Source organism: Dromaius novaehollandiae, chromosome 3 (assembly GCF_036370855.1).
Source record: "Dromaius novaehollandiae isolate bDroNov1 chromosome 3, bDroNov1.hap1, whole genome shotgun sequence".
In the NCBI taxonomy this organism is placed as follows: domain Eukaryota; kingdom Metazoa; phylum Chordata; class Aves; order Casuariiformes; family Dromaiidae; genus Dromaius; species Dromaius novaehollandiae.
The window spans coordinates 92,931,131-92,951,681 of NC_088100.1; the positions used below are offsets into that span (position 1 = coordinate 92,931,131).

Sequence of the window (20,551 nt, forward strand, 5' to 3'; positions counted from 1 at the left end):
GCCGGCTGACTCCGGCCTCCGCCGCCGGGCCGGCCCTGCTCCCCCAGCTGCCAGCAGAGGGGCGGCCCGGCCGGGGGAGCCCCGCCGGCTGCCGGCAGCGGCAGGGAGCCGCCGCCCCGGGGCCCCGCCGTAGCCCCGCAGCTGAATTACAGAGGCCGCCGCGAGGGACTCCCCTCCCCGGCTCGCCCCCGGCGCTGGGCCCGCAGCCGGCGACGGCGGCGGCGGCGGCGGCGGCGACGGCGGCGGCGCGGGGCTGTCGCCACCGCGCGCCCGGTCCCGCCCGCCGGCGCCGTTCCCACGGCAGCGGGGGGCGGGGAGGAGGGGGCCGCCGCTGCCATGGCGACGCCGCTTCTCGAGCGCGCGCTCTCCCGTCCCGCGGCCTCGCCACGGCGCTGAATTTGATTGACGCTCCGGTTCTGCCGGCGAGCGGCGGCTCGCTCCCTCCCCCGCCCCCAGCGGAAGTGAGCGGTCACCTTTGACCCCAGAGCTGCAGCAACGGCGCGGCTCCCGCCCGCCCTAGCGACGGTTGTCTGGCAACGGGCCCGCGGCGTCGCTGCCCGCCGCTGCCGCCATGGACGCGGCGTCGCTGCCCGGCGCCCTGGACCTGGTGGCCAGCGGCGGCGCGGGGCTGAGCCCGGAGAAGCGGGCGGCGCTGGGGGCCTCGCTGCCGCTGCTGCAGCGCGACTACCGCTTCGAGCGGGTCTGGTTCTGGGGCCGCATCCAAGGCCTCCGCGGCGCCTATTACATCGCCGAGGGGCTGGGCCCCGACCGCGCCGCGCCCCGCAGCCGCCTCTACAGGTGCGGGGGGCCGATGCCACGGGCCGGGCCGGGCCGGGGGGCGGGGAGGGCCGGGGGAGCCGCGCCGCGCCCGGGGGGGCCTGGCCTGGCAGGGCTGCGGCGGGCCCCGCGCTTCAGCGGGATCCGGCCTCGCCCCGCTTGTCGCCGACAGCTTGAACTGCGTGGAGTGGAGCCTCCTGCCGCCGGCGAGCGAGGAAATGGTTGCGCAGGCTGAGAAGCTGAAGGGCCGCTTCCAGGGGGATCCCTCTTTTGAGTATGAGCTCGCTGAGATAAAGGCAGAAGATGCCGAAAAATTAACTGAAGATGGGCAGGAGGTAAATACAACACAGCGTTTCTGCAGGCTTCTCGCTACAGCTGTTCCCCTCTCACACTGAACAGATTGGGACTGCCGCTCCTCTTTTGTAATACGCAGCTGATGGGTCGCAGAAACAGCCCGATTCCTACTCGTTTGTTAATTGGCATTTAATTTGGGTGGTCCCGGACAAAATCTCCCACTTGGGAGTAGCTCTTCCTTCAGAACCCATGCGCTTTTGCCTTGGTACCACCAACTGATGCCCTAAAAGCTCGGAAAAGCTGAGTCAGTGTGAACCTAGCATATCTCACATCTGTGAAGAAGGGCTGTTACTGCACCTTGTTCTCCAGTCCTTAGAGTATCAGCTGCAGTAATACTCCTTCTAAAATATTTGCCCTCAAGAATCTCCCTGTTCACTTCAGGCAGAATACACACAGCTTCCTGTCCTCCGTCATTGTGTAGCAACAGCTTCTTGATTTAACTCAAATTTTACTTCAGCCACTCCTGGAGTTAAACATGGCTCAGGAATATTCTTAGTCTTTCTCCTTTATGTTGTATTAGGCACAATTAGTACCGATACTCATTGCAGTGTCTGAGGCTTTATACAGGACCTGCAGATACCGTTTTTTGTAACTGAATAGACAAGTTACAAGTAGGTTAATTGAGAAGGAAGAAAGGATGGATGAAGGGAGGGACAGTCGGTTCCCCAGTGAGTCTAGAATGTCTGCTCCTAGCCACGTTTTCTGTCATATCTCATGAGAAGAAAGTCTGATTTGTGATCATCCTCCTTGTGTTTTCAGGCTCGAAGCTGATGAGTCTGTTGTGGTTTCTATTGTCACATTGAGTTTATTTTCAGTATATAAAACAAGGAAAGCCCTGCCTTTAAAAATTGCCTATTTTTCTTTAAAGCCCGTGATCAAGGAGGAGGCCCGCCTTGTAGCTACGATAGAACAGATAGATAAAGCAGTTGGTATCATCCCCCGGGGTTCATTTGTGAAGACTCCTCTGGGGTCTGTGCATGAAAACAGAAACTTTGAAGGTAAATTCTCATTGTTTTTATCAGGATCGGCTGCACTTTGATCGTAAAGGCTGCAAACAAAGATGACTTTCTCTCTTTAGCTGATGTTTTGGTTTCAGGCTTATGTTTTCCTTGGGTTAGATGAACAGAGAGGAAAGAATCCAATGCCACTGCTGCAATTTTAATTCACGCTGTAGAGCTATGAATATAATCAGGTTCAGGCGCATGATTCAACGCTGGAAGGTGGGAGGAGAGACACTAATGGCTCTGAGTTATTTAACCTGTAGTCTCATTTGTCTGTGTATAGTTCACGTCAGTGTTTAGCAATTTTAACTGCCGTGGTAAGACCATTCTCTATCTAGATATAGGATGTAACCAAATGGGGACAGAGAGTTGGTCTTGACTGAATGCCCATTGCTTATCTGGCACTGCACTTAGCGTGGTCTGCAGTGCACAGCATCAGTGTGTACTGTCACCCATTGCCACTGTCACTGGCAAATCTTTGGACTTCCATGGGGTCCACTGGAGAAAGACTGTGATTCTGTCCTGCATTCTGTGCTTTAGAGAAAATAGTAAGATACTACGCGATATTATGTATCTTAGCCCAGCCCACTGTGTCAATAGTCACCAATGACTGTTTGCAGGTCTTTCTTTGACGGAGGCAAAAAAGTTAAGTTCCTATTTTCATTTGACTGAGCCTGTTAACCTGAAGAATAAAACTCTGCTGGAAAAGGCTGACCTGGACCCATCTACAGACTTTCTGGACTCTCTGGAGCATGATATCCCAAAAGGTAAAGAGAGCAGTGTCAAGAGATGGAATGAAAGGGAAGGCAATCTGAGTAGTCTGGGAAGCGCTGAGTAGGCAACGTGTGGGTTACTGGGGAGCTCGTATGCTTGGGAGAAGCCCCTGCTAATCTGTAAAATAACTTTTTTCTTTACTAGGATCTTGTACTTGATTCCTCTTTTAAGAAATATGAACTCTTAAGGTGGTAAGACCTAAGTGCATGAGGGTTGTCACATCCTCACGACAGGTTATCTTCTGACCACAGCACCAGTTCCCCTCTCTGCCAGACTGCCACATTCCCTCCTGACTGCAGTGAAGTCTGTGACAGCTGGTGCCCCCATGGGGGGGGATAACTCCACCATGGTAGAGGGAATTTATGTGGTTTAAACTGTTTCACACCTCCCATCCCCCCAGTATTGCTCTCTTTTATCTAAATGGGCTCTCATTAACACTAAACTGATATCTCTGAGAGGCTGGATTCAAACTTTCCTCTAATAAGTTGTGTTAGAAATGCTGTAATGGAATAATCTGTACTTTAGCAGTATTACACAGTGTGGAAGGAGAAAGGAGGATGTGCATGCAGCAGTGTATCTTCAGTCCACATCCTTCCTGGTTTACTGGACAAGTGTTATATGTATTTTTTAAAGCCTCCATGGGACAACTCTGACAGGATGTTTCTCTAAAGAGATGTTAGCAGATTGGATTTATATGGCTGTTTTGCTTCTGGAGCTCTGAATGGGATCTAGTTTCTCATTCACAGTGAGAGTAAGTCTTTATGCATCTCACCCAGTCTGCAGTTACGTTCCTTGTTACTGCAGTATGTATGGGAATGCACATAATTCTACAGAAAAGCATTATGCTTATAAAGTAGGAATGATTTGCTATTTGTTTCTGATTTTTTCTAATTTGCTGCATTTTTCTGGTTGGAGCAAAGGAATTCCACATCCTGCCGTCTAGAAAGATTTTTGGGGCGCAGTCAGGATTTAGGTTTGCTGTTTTATTCCAGTTCTTCAGTAGCTCTCAGTGACAGACAGAATTGGCTGGAAGGACTGAGAACTGTAATAGCTTTCCAGACTTTGTCCATATATCTATATGTGTGTGTGTATAAATATATATCTATATCTATATCTATATCTATATCTATCTATCTATCTATATATATATATATATATTTGTCCAAACTTTCCTTTGCCAAAAAAGAACTGTGAAAGAATCTAGTGAACTCAGGCCTGAATTCTGAACATTTTTGACTGTTCTGAGTGGAAACAGTGTTAAAATGAAAACCATTATTCAACTTGTTGGGAGTGTCCTTGCTGCAGTCATTTTCCAGAGGTGTAGTCTGGAGGGATTGCACATCTTTACATATAGTGGCTCACTGAGTTGGCACTTTTGACTCGAAAAGGAGTATTGCAAGTGGGCTCCTAGATACCTCCTTAAAAAAAATGTAGTGGCGGCTTCATATGGCAATTCAGGCTTTGTCACAGTTTAATTTTTTTCCCTCCTTTTTTCTAGTTTTTGTGAGAGGGAAATGGATTAATTTTGTGAGGCCTGAAATCACAGAGCCACTGCAGCAGGAGATGAATTTGTAGTGCCTTTTGTGTTTCTACTAGGAAACAGGCACCAGGGGCTAAGAGCCTGGAAGCTAATTTGCATCACAGAGCTGTTTTTAGCTGCCTTCAGTTGTGACAGGGAATGGCAGCTTCAAAAGATTGCAGATCTCATACTGCACTTTCCTATCTGGTTCAAGGGACTAGACAACTGGCAGGTCATGCAGGATATTAGACAGGAAGATGGTGGTTTTGTGGAAGTCTTTCAATCAAATTTGACTTGCAGCTATGTTTTACCCAGTGGCAGGTAGAAAGCAGGGCTTGGCCATGCCATTGGAATGTTTGGCTTCCTGTAGCAACCTGAGGTCAGTGGAAGTGAGAACCTTTGCCCCCTCTTCAGGGCAGGTTGTTGCTGTTAGTGCAGATCACCATGTCTTCAACAGTTACCTCTCAAAGACTACCCAAGCTCAAGTGCAATTGAGTGCTTCTTAATGGAAGAGTAAGAGATTGATCATTGTGCCTGCGCAGCTCTGGCTCTATTGCCCTGCTCTTTCTTGAACTGAACGTGGGGATAGATGGGATGAACTTGTCAGGCTAAGGAAGCAAGACAGGAACTGATTACAGGATCAGTAAGACGTGTAGCCTCTCTAATTGCATTCTATCACATGCAGATAGGAACTCTGACATTAAAGAAAGAACAACCCACCTATTTAGTAAGCACGGAGGTTGCCTAAAGTATTGGTTGCTTGTGAAAACAGAAAAAAGAACAGGGGGCAGACACAGGCTTTGTGCTGATTTTATCAGCACAGCTCTGCCAAAGCTACTCATTCCTGGTTGCAAGGTACTCAAACTCTGTTTCTTGGATCACCTTCCTTCAGCTTTGCCAGTGCATGTTAGTCTTGACCCAGGGCGACAATGCACTTCCTATTCTTGCACGTTGTACACAGCTCAGGCAAATCTCCTCATTTAGGCCTGAAGCATTTCCTGCCTTTCCTGGCTAGATCCTTTCTTGAGCAGTTACTGTCAGAGCAGAAGTAGGAATTTCCAAATGCATCACTGCATCCAGAATTGTGATCGTAGCTGGAGCTGACTCTGCCCTCAGCAAATACACAAAAAATGGACCAGTGGGTAACTGACATCTGAATGACGCTCCCAGCCTGCACTGGCCCTTAGAATTCCCCTAGCATCTTAGAAGACCTAAAGAACAGGACTGAGAGATTAAAGACTGATTTTCCCTGTCTAAAAGTAACAACTCTATTGGAGTAGTTTTCTTATTAATTGGAGACTGAGCATTTGTGATGGCTGTCAAGGAGGTAACTGTCATAAAATATATGGCATGTCATTATAGGAGAGCAGAGGTGTCTTACAGAATGGAAAGCTGGAGGCAGAGAGAAGATTTTGTATGACAGCTGAGAGGTGGGAAGAAAGGAAGTTAAAACCATGCTGAATAAAGGATACAATGGTAAAAGCAGGGAATTTAGTGCAAGATTGGAATAACTGGAGTTTTATAACAAAACTGTCTGCCACCCTTATCTTTACAGGTGATATCCATGGTGATTGCAAATTCCAGATTCTGTCTATATGTCTACCTATCTGCTTATCTCTGCATTTTAAGAGTTAAGAATATGTTGCTACTCCTCCCCTGCTCATACTGTGAGTCTCTCTGTTTTCTCTTAGCATCTCAGCTCCCAGAGGCAAGTGATTAGGTGAGAATCTTAGCTTTTACTAAAAAAATACATTTTTTTTTCAAGATTGCAGAGAAAGTGGGAGAATATGAAACCTACCATCTCAAAAGATATTCAGTCTCTTTACCCCCTTTAAAATCTCCTGCTCTCTTAGCCAGACTCATGAATCTGAACGGCCTGACTCATGATTTTTGAACATGGAGGATTTGTGATGCTGATCTTCTGTCACCACTGTAATGCTTCATTCTGATCCAAATGGCCAGCTGGCCAGAACATTGCATACTGGGATCTGTAGGTTTTGCTGGCCATATGTCTGCATTAAAGATAAGCTTGTTTGCTCTAGTCTAAGCAGACAATCTGCTCAACTTTATGCACAATTAGATGTAGCCTTTGAGCTGCTGGCAGATTGCCAGCACGGTCCTTTCTGTTGCGTGGAGTTTGTCACCCTGGCCAATAGCATTTAAGGAACTAGAGTTGTGGCTGTTTTTCATGTGCTTGTATATAATGGAATGAAATTTGGCAAAGCAAATAGCAATAATTCCTAGCATGCCTGCAGCATTTTCACTTGACCTAATGTGTAGATATGAAATAATAGTCACTTGACAGGCATGGACATGATAGGGAAAGTGAAAATGGAGGGGGATGGATGACTTTACTGTGACCACAGTATCAGATCAAGCAATGCTTCATTCTGAAAAGATGAAGGAAAGATTGGAGAAAGCAGGAGAGAGCATAAGGTACTAGTGCAGAATGGAAAGCTTGGAAGGAAATAAAATAGGGGAGGGAGAATTCAGTTTCTTGTTGCTTTCAAACTACAGTTTAGAAAGGCATTAAGCTGACTCTGAAGGTTTGTTACAGATTACTGGATCAGATAGATTGCTTTGATATGGAGATAAGGGACACCAACAGGGCACTGTTAAAAACCAGTGCAGGAAGGGAGATATGTCAGAGGCAAAGGGAAAGAAAAAGGTAGGTAGGAAAAGATGTGAATTGAAATAGGATTTCTATGAGAAGATTTTATTCAGAAGTCATGACTCCCAGTCAAGAAATAGCTGCTTTTAGTTGAAAGCCTATTACAATTCATTGGTGGACTGAGAGCAGGAATTAGAATTAAAAAAGCAATGTTAAAGAAGATGTAAAAAATTGGGAACAATTAATGATTGATATAAATTAGAGCTTATAATGACTAGAAAATGACAAAGGGAGCCAGGATAACCTGGAGAAATCCATGGCTGGCTAGTTTGACAACTGTAAGGAAGAATTTTTCAAGTATATCAAGAGGAAAAGCAATGGTACTAGAAACTATTACTAAATGGTCATAGTAAAATGGCTGAAAAGAATGTGGAAGGGCAGAAATGCTCCATTTCTGGTTTGTACTTCCGGTTTGTATTTGGAAAGAAACGAGAATATAGACTCGCATCATATGAATACAATAAATACTGTTTCAGTCAGTTTTCAGACTGTTTACTAAGGAAGGGTAGAATTAGCCAACCTTTACTGAGAGTCAAAAAATGAAACTGGCAGGACCAGATAACTTACTCCTGAAAGCATTATCTCAGGAGACTTGTGGTATACTTATGATGCTAACTTTTAATAAATCCCAGCATTGCAGAAATATTCCCCCAAACTGATCTTGATTAGTAGCTGTGATTCAGAAGTCACTGAATGGGTGTTTCTGGAGGGGTTCAGAAGGGGTTTCAGTTGGGATCAGTGTTGTACCAATATTTTTCAACATGTTTATAAATGATCTAGAAGTAAAGGATTGGTGGAAAGACAAATAATGACAGGGAGAGGACAGCCAGAGAGATCCAGTAAGCTGGGCTTACTTAAATGAAATACACTTTGATGGAGCTAACTGCAAAATCTGTATCTAAGAGCAGGGAGTACAAGCCAGACTTTGAGAACTGCACTCTGGAAGCTGTGGCTCTGAAAGGAAATCCAGGCACGTCTCACTCCCCATGAGCTCCCAATCTGATGCTGAGACTTAGAAGGCTAATATGATCTGTGGATGTATAAACAAGGGCGTAGCAAATAGGAATAGGGAGGTGACTTTACTTTTGCGTATACTATTGGTGGGATCCGGACTGGATTACTACACATTGCAAAACTGGAGAGGTTGCAGAAAAGAGCTGCAAAATGATTCAAGGGCTGGTGAGAGACATAAACAGTTCAATTTGTTTATCTTATGGAAAAGAACATGAGAATGACTGTATCACACTGTGTAAATACTCCATGGAATTTAAATATTGGGTACTGAAGGTCTATTTAGTATAGCAGAGAAAGGCATAACAGGAACCAACAGCTGGAAATTATAGCCAGAAAAATTGAAATGAAAAATTAGATACAGGTTTTAACAGTGAAATGGTTACCTACTAGTGAGGGCAATGGATGATTCTGTGTCTCTTCGTATCTTAGCATCATGCTGAATGTCCTTCTCGGAGATGTGTTTTAGCAAAATGCAAATGTAAGTTACTAGTCCCAGACATGAATAACTGGATGTAAATTAATGGCCAGTGGTATGCAGGAACCCAGAACAGATGTTTTCCTGGTCCCCTTGGCTATAAACTTGACGATGGCTGTGGAGGTTGATGTTTAGCTCAGGTTTCTTCATTGTCAGTGACCAGGACACAAAGGTGACAGTGGGGTCCTGAGACAGTAAGTGGAGGCACAGCACTCTCAGGACAGCTGGCTGTGCTTTCTGAACTATGATGCATGAGGGTTTAGAAGGGCACTGAGAAGATTCCTGATTGGTTACTGTCCGTTCTGGAGGCTGAACTGAGCTGAGATTCCCTCAGAGGGAGTTGCTGACTCTGTGTAACGCAGGGAGAGATTTCGTGGCAGCATCCTAAATGGGTGTACAGCAGCAGGATGGATCATAGTCTTGTCCTCTTGTTTCAAGATTTTGCTAGCGGAGGGGGAAAACTGCCTAGGAGTGAGATCATTTCAGCTCCTTTACCACTTTGACTGTGGAAGAGGTAACAGCTGCTCAGAAAGTGAAGTATTTTTGGAGCATTCCTTACACAGCATTACAGACAAAGGGATTTGTGACCATTTCCTTGGCCGGATACATTTGGCACTAGCCTTTCTGTAAACTTGCTGAACAGTAGCCTGGGATAAAACACTAACCTCCTGTCCTCTAAGCTTCATTAGCACACACTTTATCAGTTTAGCAAAAGCTGGTGCTTAATGGGCCCTTGAAGATGGAGAGGTTCCATTTTTGAGTGGGAGATAGTGTCTTGCTGTGTTTCCTTTGGCTAGTCTTAAGGGCCATTTTGCTACTCATCATAGCTGCCCCAAAAGCCCAGGTGCTGGGAGGGAGAGGCCCAGGAGACATGAACCTGCTTTATCTCTGTGTATTAACACACCTAATTAACTCCCTTTCGACCCCCCCCAGCGATTAATCCCCTATCAGTCTCCCTCTCCAGCCGTTTGAAGAGTCTGTGTCTGCAGAGGTATTTACAACCCCCAGCTAGCCAGCAGAGAGCAAGTCGGCCTGTTATCAGGGCTCTAAGACAAATGGCTGCCTATCTCCCCAGTGGCCTTGCAAAATGCAGCAAAGTGCTGTGCTGCGCTGGCCACCTACTTTCACCCAGCCTCCCTTCCCTGCTAACATTTCACAGATGTGACCTGAGCCCTCCCCTTTCATTGCTTAACAATAAGCAGCACCTCCCCAGCTCTGTGAAAGCTGAGAGCAAGAGCGCTTTACTCCTTAGCCTGCCAAGAGCCACATGGGGACAAGGCTTTTCAAGCTGTCTCACTGAAATCCAAACTAAAAGACCCATAATGAATGAGAAGGCAGTGCCGCATTACTGAGGAAAAAAAGAGATGGCTCAAAATGTAGCCCAAAATACCTAGTGTGGCTCTCAGCTATCCTCATTTTTGGTTAGCAGCAGTGGTCCTTAGGATTGGTGAATCTGTGAAGCTGAGCTGTGACATCCCATGGAGTTATCTGATATTTATACTAGTTGTTTTACAAACAAGCTTTATAACACAGTGGTACAGAAGGAGTACAGCAGATGAGTGTGGATCGGAACAGTTGGAGGCCTTCAGCTATGGGAATCAAACCGAACAGGTAGCTTAGTGCATTATTACTGAAAGCAGAGATTTTACTTGGTACCTGAATTTCTCTTTCAAAACTGAAATCAGATATCCGTAGGAGTAATTTTAGGTTGGCTGTATCTTCTGCCTTCCAGCAGGGTGCAGTATGGTGCCACCATTCTCAGTGCCGAGCACAGAAAAGGAAACCCCAGAAAAGTAAAATGAGAAAGAAAAGCACTGAGAAGAGCATCAGATTGAGTCGAAGGTGAGGCCAGAGTTCCCAGACTGTGTGTGGTATATTGACCTCTTGAACTGTAGGTATGGAGAAGAGACTCTGTCCCTTCCAAGCTTAGGCACTGAACTCTTCAAAAGCTTTCTTAGCATCCTCAGTGGTCACACACATGCAGTGGACATAGACAAATAGAGGTTTCCTTCCTCCTTCAAAGGTAGACGCATTCATCCTTTTTCTAGTGATGTGTGTGGACTGTGGAGCCTACAGAGTCTGTCAGGGCCACTCCTTCAGTGACCCAGGAGAGTTGCCTGAGAGCAATATGCCATGTTCCTCCTGCAGCTGGGGTGCTGCCAGCTCAGGAGCTCAAGATTAGACTGGAATCTCTCATATGGCAGCACAGCAGGAGGACTCCATAGCCAGCTAGTATTATAGTTTTTGACCGGCTGTCTGTGGACTGCCTTGATTTCTGGAAAGAAGTTTGTTTACTTTGGGCTTTGTGTCTATGGGTAATAAAGCAGTGCATTCACTACTTCTGGGTCCTAGGTCTATATCACTTCAGGGGTCTTGTTTAGTCAGAGGCCTTGGATGAGTTTATACTGGAGCAGGGCTGCCCATCAACTGAGAGCTGTGGTGGAGTCTTTCACCCTCCTGACTGCTACAGTGAAATAATCAGGACAGAAGCAGAGTCTTTTCAGCAGCTTTCCAGGGATTGTATTAAAAGTTTATTCTTCCTCAGTAAAAGAAAGCATTGCACAGTCTGTCTCCATTTCAGTTCTTGGTTCATTGGACATGAAAAGGGAGATGAACTTCTTGCTGAACTGACGGAAAATGCAGGTAAAGCCTCTTAGAACCAGAAGATGTAATTTTATCACTACATTGGTCAACCTTGGACTAACCCTTTTTCTAGGGAATGATGAAAAATTACTCAAAGGGGAAAGCCCAGGGCAGCTTCTGTGTTACCAGAGGTCAGAAGGAGCCCTAACCGGGTCAGCTCTTGCTAGGAACAATCTATTGCTGGAAGGGCTCCACAGAATAAGTGGCAGCTCCTGCCTGCTGAGCAGATGTTGGTGCCAGCTCTGAGTACAGCTTTCCCTCACTGTTTGCTGCTCCTCCGACCATAGAACTTTCGCAGGGAGGGAGTCAACAGGCATTGTCTTGTTTTGCTGTACACAAATACCGTATGGGTTGAGATTCAGCATACTGAAGAGGTATGTGGCTGCGTGGAGAGGGAAAAGGCTGAGGGGTGGTTGATCTGTGGGTATATTTGTACAGCAGCTGTGCTGTGGAGAGATATCCGGGCTCTCCCAGGTACTAGAAGATGCTTAGCCATCATTAGTGTTCAGAGTTAGCTTAAATATCAGCACAACTGTGCTATTCTGTATGGATACGCTCTGTGTGACAGTCTTCTCAGAAACTGGTAAACCCTACATGTAATTTGGGCCAGAATTCATATTGAGCTGATTATGAAAACATCCACAGTTTATGATCCATGCCATCTGTTCCTTGTCTTAAGCCCTTTTAACTAGTCCTGCTAACTTGATGATGAGGTAAGACATCTAACTTAGGCAGTGGCAGGGTTTGTAGCCTTGCCCCTCCTGCTGGAGAGTGAATTGGGTGTACTCTAAGCATTCAATGGATTTTGAATCCCAATATCGCCTGCCTTGTGTTCTCGCAGAATTCAGAGATCAATGTGAGGTTCTTTGCCCCTAATCCAGCCCGTTCGTCATCACCACATCCTCAAAATGGGCAGTGCATTGTGACCAGGACAGGCAGAATCTTACAAGGTGGCCATAATCTCCTCTGAGAGTCAGACAGATATTCACCCTTGGTTAAGAAAGTGACAGTGACCGAAAGCTCTAGGGGAAAGAAGGCTAGAACAAAGCTGTCTATTGCATCCTTTCATCAAACTGTTAATCTTTCCTTCAAAGACATCACATTTGTTTGGTGACAAAAGCCCCGAAGAAGCTGAAGTGAGCTTGAAATCCTGTAGGAAGATTTAGAGGAAGTGTCTTTTATTCAGAGCAAGGAGGGGCAAGAGACTCCTTCTTTTTCTTCCCACTAACCAATGGGCTCACAGAAGTCCACGAAGGTGACGGATTAATGCAGGGGCTCCCCAGGTAGATGCTACGTGACTCCAGGCACGCTCCAAAAACGTTTCCACAGCAACCAGCTGAACAAGAAATATGGAGTGTGACGGGATCCAGCGGAAACCTGCACTTTGCAAGGAGGGTGCTTTGCCACTCCGAGAAATTTCTGAATCCACTACAGAAGATACAGTAATCAGTATTGTAGTTGTCAGAATTCAAATAGCTGGGCTTTTAGTCAGCTTTTCCCACTCCTCATAAGTTTTAGTTGTATATTGTCTTGCTGTTTCCTATAGTGCACAGCGCCATTCCAAATCCTAGTTCCAGATGCTTTCTGTGCAAAATCTGCATTTTTTTCTTTTTTCTTTTTTTTTAAAGGAAAAAAGAGCTAGTGGGAGAAAGAATTCTAGCTCTGTTCTGATTATCAAGTGGATTTTGGACCAGAGGGCTAACGAACTGGGCTATAAGGGAGGCTGTACTTTGATGTGCATTACTTTTGTGCTAGCTTTTTCAGCCCTTCCCATCTTCTGCTTTTTATTTATGTCTGTGCATTGTCCCTTCTCTTGTGTTGGCATTGCTGGCTGTGCAGCCAGATTCCAGCTGGAAAAATAACTTTATTTTCGGCTAAACTATTTTTCAGCCAGATCATTTCCCCGACCTGGTTCACTGAGCAGTAAGCAAACACTTTTGTGGTCTCTGTGATGAAGGAGTGATGCAGGGGGAAAAAAGTGTCTGAGAGCAGAGGCTGCTTCAACTGGTTTATGCTGCAATGCTGTCAGATATCTAACTATGGCCTGAATTTTATGCAGCACTCTTAAGGCACCTGAATACTGTGAATCTGGGACAGCATTGCAGTCCCAGAGTCTGTCTTGTTGGCAGGAAGCAGGTACTTTGTGCATAATCAAAAGGCCTAGGCCTGTCTTTATCATTCTTGCTGCAGAGAAGTTCCCCGTGGGAGAAGAAAATGGAGCGAAAAAGCCTCTGAAGTGAGATTACTTTACTCTGAGGTTTGGGCATCATTGCATTTGTGTGTCAAAATGCAGCAGGCATTAGGACCGTGCAAGAGCCTCTTGGCAGCATCTGACTGTTTGTAAGCTCCACTTTCCTGGCTCTAGTGGCTTTTTAAAATGGTACTGAACCTGCAACCAGTCCGTGTTTTTATTTAATTATTATTAAATAGTTATATGGGGAATTGGAAATATTGACAACAGTGTTAACACATGGGGTGCAGGTGGCGTGTCAGGCAAGTGAAAGAGATTTAGTTTGCAGCCAGTAAGTGGCATGAAGGGGTTTGAGCCCCACATAGAGTGTCTGGGTGTATGCTTATAGCTGGTAGGCTGTGCGTGAAATGTCTATGTGGTGAAATTTGTTAAGAGCCAGAGCCCAGTGACCTTTCCTTGCAGCTGCTCTGCTTTGCAATTTGTCTTCATTCCCTACAGACAGCAAATTAAGAGTAGGAAGCTTTCCCCAGTGTAGGATTTTTCTGTTGGAGGGAAATAGAAGCTAAATCCCATGGGTGTAGTGTAGCCTTGTCAGAGCTAAGTGCTTCAGGTCAAGCAGCCAAGCAGCGACTGCTTTTGCAAAGGGAAGTGATTGTGTTGCCCCTCTCTGGGTATTAATATTTGTCTGGTAACCCAGCGCTTTGCTTTCAACCAGGACTGACTGTAGCAAGATATGGTATAGCGTGCTCTTGCTGCAGTGTGTTGTTAGTGGTAAGTGCAACTATGCTGTATCCGCTTTTTCCCTTGGGACATTTCTTCCTTTGAAGAGGAATTGATATTGTCACTTTTATGACCCTTTGTGAGGTTTTGGGACATGAAGCCTCAGTATCAGATTGTTTAGGTTTAAAAGCTGTTTATTCTCAAGTTTGCTCCAAAATGAGGCATTGCTGATTCACCTCCAAAGCAGCAATGTTATGAGAGGTCATACTGAAAGTGGACAAGTCATGGCAAGAAAGTTCTTCTGAAAACAGCCCTCTTAGAAGGCTTTTGTTTAAAAGCTAATGTCACACGCACCCCATTGCCTCTGTGAATTACAAGATTCAGCCCATAGCTGAGACAGACATGGGGGATGAGACAGGGATTTCTATCGGCGACTGGAAAGGAAGAAGAAGCTGAGAAGGAGGTTGACTTTTGAAATTCAGCCCTGGTGTCCTGGCAGCTGTTGGAGGGCCATAAAAAAGGCAGTGGTTTAATGCTGGATGAGCATCAGGATCTTCAAAGTACTTTCTTGTTTGGGAAAGATGTAAGGAACTCCTCAGAATTCCTGCCTGTGTGTGGAGGGGTGGAGGCTTCAGCATGCTCCAAAGAGGGAATAGGAAGCTCCAGATCTTCATCCAGCGGATATTTTTCCCATGCTCTTTCCTCCCACACAGCAGCTCCCTCCCTTCCCTTCTGGAGCAGCGACAGGCAATAGTTTCAGCACAGGCAGTGCCTGGCTTACTTAGGTTTGCTGGGTGCAGCTTAAGAATTAACTTGCTTTTTTCAAAAAAAAAAAAAAAATTTTGAAGAATAGAAACCTTACCAGAACAGCGTTACTGTGAAAAATCTCTAGCGTGAGAGCAATGACCTCCAGTTCCCTGTGCCTCAGCAAGTTTTGCCTGATGAGCAAAGCACTGGGGAGTTAACCCTGCTGCCTGGTTTAGGGACAATACAGACTACAGCTCACACTTAAATGTAACTTAAAAGCAGTATTTAACTCTAGGAAAGCCAGCTTTTACTTGACATCTGCTAGTTCTAACTGCATTCTCTCCAGTGCAAATGATAATTATTTTAATTCTTTAATTTCCTGACAATTTCTATCTAGGGGTCTTGGTGCATACTATAGACTGATGCTCTGAGCTTCTCAGCCTCCAAGTAAGGAACACTTTGCCTGACAGAGAGAGGTAATGATGAGTGCAGGGACTGCCCCGTGATACACTGGACCAATGTAATGAAGGATTAGAACCCAGCATCCTGCTTCTGCATTTTTTTATTAACTCTCGACCTGTATGTTCCTATGCAATGACCTTACTCCAAGAGGCATTTGTAAAAGCAGGGAAGTAAAAAATGTGGGATAACTGAAGCATATAATTTTCCTAATTCTCCTAAGCCCTTTTTATTTTGTATTATCAGATGCCTATCTCAGGCCTTTTCTTGAAGGAGAAAATATCTTTTTATGGAATATTGAAGGATTAAGAATTTGAGGATTTTTAAAAGCTATTATTTTATGCTGTTCATCGGCTACTGATTAAAGTAGTTTTAAGGTGATTTATGACATGGCTATGTAAAAGTCCTACAAGAAGAGGTGGGCCTGAAAAAGCATCTTGTTGTTCGAAGATGATGAAATTTGAGCTGATAGTCTCATGAGTTCAGACAATAACTTTGTTACCTGAAACATTTCCTTGAATGCTGCTAACATGGTGAGGTATGGTAAAAATTAGTATCTGAGATACTGGGCTCTAATTCACCTGAACTTTAAAGAAAAGGATCAAAATCAGCAGATAGATTGCAGAACTTCTTGATATCGTCTTAGAAGGCAGACACCAGCACTGTGTATCAACTTGCAGTTTCTGAATGGGTTTTGTGCATTGTAAAAGTCCAGTCTGGAGAAGTAAGCTGAATAAATCACCACTGATAGCTGGATTAGAGAAATCACCCCAGTGGTCTGGTTAGTAGAAGATGGAAGATGGCATTGCTATTGCTGTTCAGCTGGACAGAATAGGTAACAGCTCTAAGACTGGCCGTCATCATGGCTGAAAACAGACTATGAGTGGAAATGATATTATAGTTCCAGGCAGTTCCTTATAATTCTTCCTGTTTCCAGCCAATGTTGCTTTGGCCTTGCTGGGATTGGCGTTGAGTAACCTGCTTTTTTTTTTGTTCAGGTCCTCATTCCACAGGAAGAGTTATACTGTGCAACATCAGCAAAACTGTCTATATTTGCATAGAACTAGATGCAGAATCAAGGATCAGAGTTGGACCTGGCGAGTATAGTATAACACCTTTCTCACATTTGTGAAATGACAAACTTGAGCCCTTTGAGAGCTTGCAAATAGGACAGACTGCAGGGAAACGAAGCAGTTGCACATCACAGCTTTCGGAGATCTAGCATAAAAGTGAATGGAGCTGTCTTCAATTACATCTATGCATTCCTGCCAGGTCTGAAGGTGTAGGGAAGTTCCTTTGATCAGTGATCAGTAAAGAGCTGATGAATACTCCACAGATATGGGTAAGCCTGTGTGACACTGGGCATGTGCTTGGAGGAGACCATGGACTTGTACTATATTGCCCCAGAGCATAGATATGGGGATTTAATCAAGCTGAACTTGATGTGCTCCACCTTCTCTGTGAATTTGTCCAACAAAAAAAGTCTGAATCCAGATACTGTTCCTGAGAGCATTAATATCCCTGTTTTCCCTCTAATCTTTCACACTTGTCATCTTCCAGGCATTTCCTTTTGTTCTATGATTGTAACTAGTTTGGGGCAGAGAGTTCATCATTATCTATTTTTGTAACAGAGATTGTGTATGTGTTCAACAAGCTATCACATGTACACAGGCTGCTGGATGCTTTCAGTATGGTGGGAGGCGTAATCCAGCAAGTAACGCAGCAAGACACTATCTCCCACTCAAAACTGGGTAATCCCTGCAGGCTTTCACCAGCCAGCAAGGCACAGCCCTATCCCAATAGACTTGCTTTTTGGTGGACTGGTCCAAAATCAAACACAATAAGAGTTCTTCATTCCATTAGCTTCTTGTCAGAGAAACTATTCCAAAAGTTTACACTGCTCCCTGCAAACCAATGTGTAAAATTGCCACGTATTTGGATGAAGGGCTTGCAGATCAATTCTGCAGGTTGAAACTGTAAGAACCCTGCACTGAAAGAGAACTCAGTTCAGTGTTCAAAGGAGAAATGGACAAGTTAGTTGTCACACTTCCATTCAGATCCATTTGCTTGCTACTTGTTTTCCAATACCTCCATATATAGTTTAGCTGCTGCCACTAGCAAATGAAAACTTGTAGAGGCAAAGTTCAAGAAGTTGTTTGAAAGCTTGGGTTTTGACAGCAGATGGCTGTAGTGCTTCAGTCACTGGATGATCTGCCTTGTAGTGAACTGTTCTTCTACCCCTTTTTTTCCATGCTATCCAAGTAATGAAGTTTCTCAAGAACATGCAGATTTTGTAGGAGACTCAGTCAGTCAGAATTTGTAATCACAATTTCATGTTGGTAGTGGCTGAACCATAATATATTATTTATTCCAGGTATGACAAAGATGCAGTCCAGTTTGTGTCCATATGAGTGGCACTGGAGACTGCATGGGAGACTTATGGGTGCCTTGTTTGTGAAGTCACTAGCTCATGTTTTAAATAGGACCTGTGCAAAGAATGTCACAGTACAAGGAAGGTGCAAAGATGGCATACACCTGTACTGATTCTGCCCCATATTAAGTAGTGCTTTGGTTTACTGCAATTCCAGCTGTTTGTCTTTAGTGGAAACATGGAGCGGAGTGAGTTAGAAGTAAGCTCTCCAATGCTGACATCTCCTGAGTCTTTAGAGGCCATGAATGTTTCCTTTGTGCTTTTATATTGCAGCCAGAAACAGTTTGTCAGAAAGTTCAGTGACTGTCCCAGAATGTAGGAGGTTCTTGCTGTTCATTTAGCATTTCTGGTGCAAAACTGAAGAGGGTACTTTAAAAACTAACAGGTCAAAGATGACACAGGAATTATGTTATGTATTTTATGAGATAATAAAACTGTGGTACTTGCTACTGAAAGAGACAGGGGAAGCAACGGTGTCCAAGAAACTTTTCAAAAGTACAAAAATACAAATACAAGACACAGTGAGGTAACAGGTGAACAGCACAACTCATAGCACCTACTTTTACTAGGCTGGGCTTTGAACCACATTATTCTTTTGTCATTCTGCAGCCCCCCAATATGCATTTCCCCTCACCTTCCCTGTCACTTCCCCTCCTTCAGGCCCTCAACTATTGTAGCTTGCCATCTAGCTGGATAAGAGACTACATGTGGTGCTGCAAGTGTGCAAGAGCCCACGGCTAAGCAAACACTGATTGCCCAGCTAGCTGCTGCCTCTTGGCTGTCAGGCGAGCCAGACTGTGCTTCCTCTGGGCTACTGGAAGACCAAACAAATAGCTTTGGGAGCTACAGTTAACCCTGTCCTGCGGAGACCTGCTGGAGGAACTGGCTGCATTTAAGCCCTTCAGCACCCTTTGTCAGATGTGACTAAAATTTGTCAAGAGTCAGAAGTTACTGGGAGGGGGAGGACTGGCAGCTAGCTGACAGCGATCACAAAAGCCCTTCCCCAGGCTTACCATGACATGAATAAACATGAGTCACACCATAAATTGATGAGCCTAAAATTATCTACAAGGATGAATACTGTCTAACTGGCCCAATACATTAGGCGTTTTTTGCTTATTCTGGAGGTAGCAGTTTTGGCTTTGGGCGCAGATGGGCTCACAGCTGGACTCTAGGCCAATAGCATCCTAACAGCCCCAACTGCAGTTTTAACGATTTGGGCCTGGTGCTTTTGCTTTTAGATGAAGGAGATTCAGCAGGAACCTTCTTCTCTACATTTTAGCCTCTAGTTGTTACCAGTTTGATGCTGAAGCTTGTATTTTCTTCTCCTGGCAGTTCCTTGCCCTTAGTGTTGAATCTAAGCTGATACTCCTGCCCTCTCCCCTCCGGCATTGTTCCCAGGCTGTCATGTCAAGCGCAAAACAAATACTCAGTGGCTCAGAGCTCCTTGCATCCAGGAGAAATTGTATTTTCACACTGGCTCTGAATCTTCTCTGCAGAGCCAAAGCAAAATTAACACTGAAACTAATCCCTCTGCCCTTACCATGCACACCCCCTTCAATGGAGAAGCCAGCAAAGACTGAAGAGAATTAACCTTTTCTGTAAATTTCTGAGATGGGAAATACCCTGCTTTTAACTTTCTCTTCCTCCCTCTTTTCCAGTACCTGCATCAGGGAAACCAGTCTTCCCTGGGGCAGGAAAGTGCCTTCTTCCTCTTTTCATTGCTAATGCTATGAGTTTATTTGGAGAAGAAATTTTATATCTGTACCAATTTGCCCAACTCTCAAGAGTAGCCAAGAATAGCTGTTCTCACTCCTAGGGATAAAGTACACAAGTCTGGAGCTCCAGGGGTCTGTCCCTTCCTGTGACGCATATCACGTTACCATCATAGCTGTGGGAATATGCCGCTGAGTGAAACTAGAAACAAATATCTAGAAATAAGAGGTAGCCTATCATGCTGAAGGGACAAAAGAGAAAGGGCATCAAAGTTTCTTGTCTCTTTGATTCTCTTTTCTGATGTCAGAAACTCCAATGTACTGATGCAGTCCTGTGCACTATTAACTAGTCAGGCAGAACCCACCACAATCCTTCTGCCAGTTTAGGGACATCTTGCTCCAGGAACACTGCTTCTCTCTCATTTGCAGTGACTCATTAGCACCTTCTCACACAGGTTCCTGGACTGTGCAGCTAGAGAAGGGAGGCGTCGTAGTGGTGCTGAGGAGCCTGCTTTGGCTGGGACTGACTTTCTACCATGTGCCAATGACCAAGCAATATGGCTACGTCTACTTCGGCACTGGTGAGAAGAACTTAGATCTGCCCTTCATGCTGTGACCCTGCCTGGGCTGATGACTCAAAAGTGTTTAGATGTTATCCTTTGAGATCTGTGTTTATTGCTTATTCTAATAAATATATGAAACCTCTGTACTTTGAACAGGATTCTTTTTTGTCTGGACTCTGGCCCTGATTGTTTCTTAGGACTTCACTGCGTGCAGTCCTCCCTCAACTCCACAGTGAATTCCCTGTAATGTGTCAGTGCAGATCCTTTAGATAGTAATGACATTTCTTCCAGGAAGGGCAGAGCCCTAGGTCAGAAATCAAACCTAGGCCATCTGTCTGAAAACAAAGACACCATGGTTACAGAAAAGCTCATCTGGAGGCAACACGAATGAATGCCTGCTGTCACCCATGAATGCCAAACAAAAATAGAGTTTCTGCCTTGGAGTCAGAGGAGAAAGCTGATGTATACTCTTGAGGGCTCTATACTAAACCCTGAAC

The 20,551-nt window shown here is 45.1% G+C and overlaps 1 protein-coding gene across 1 annotated transcript; it reads left to right on the forward strand.

Annotated features, from left to right (window-relative positions):
- The first annotated feature begins 351 nt into the window (after window positions 1-351).
- RSPH9 (radial spoke head component 9) lies at window positions 352-20,196 on the forward strand. The gene is made up of 5 exons (XM_026122930.2): window positions 352-798; window positions 950-1,112; window positions 2,000-2,129; window positions 2,753-2,899; window positions 19,947-20,196. The coding sequence occupies exons 1-5, from the start codon at window positions 572-574 to the stop codon at window positions 20,105-20,107; spliced, it is 828 nt and encodes a 275-aa protein (XP_025978715.1). The 5' UTR covers window positions 352-571; the 3' UTR covers window positions 20,108-20,196.
- The last annotated feature ends 355 nt before the right edge of the window (window positions 20,197-20,551 follow it).

Coding starts and splice junctions, on each gene's coding strand:
- RSPH9 (XM_026122930.2), top strand. CDS start 572: ATGGACGCGGCGTCGCTGCCCGGCGCCCTGGACCTGGTGGCCAGCGGC. Junction 1,113..1,999: donor TAACTGAAGATGGGCAGGAG/GTAAATACAACA, acceptor TTTTCTTTAAAG/CCCGTGATCAAGGAGGAGGC. Junction 2,900..19,946: donor GGAGCATGATATCCCAAAAG/GTAAAGAGAGCA, acceptor CTTCTCACACAG/GTTCCTGGACTGTGCAGCTA.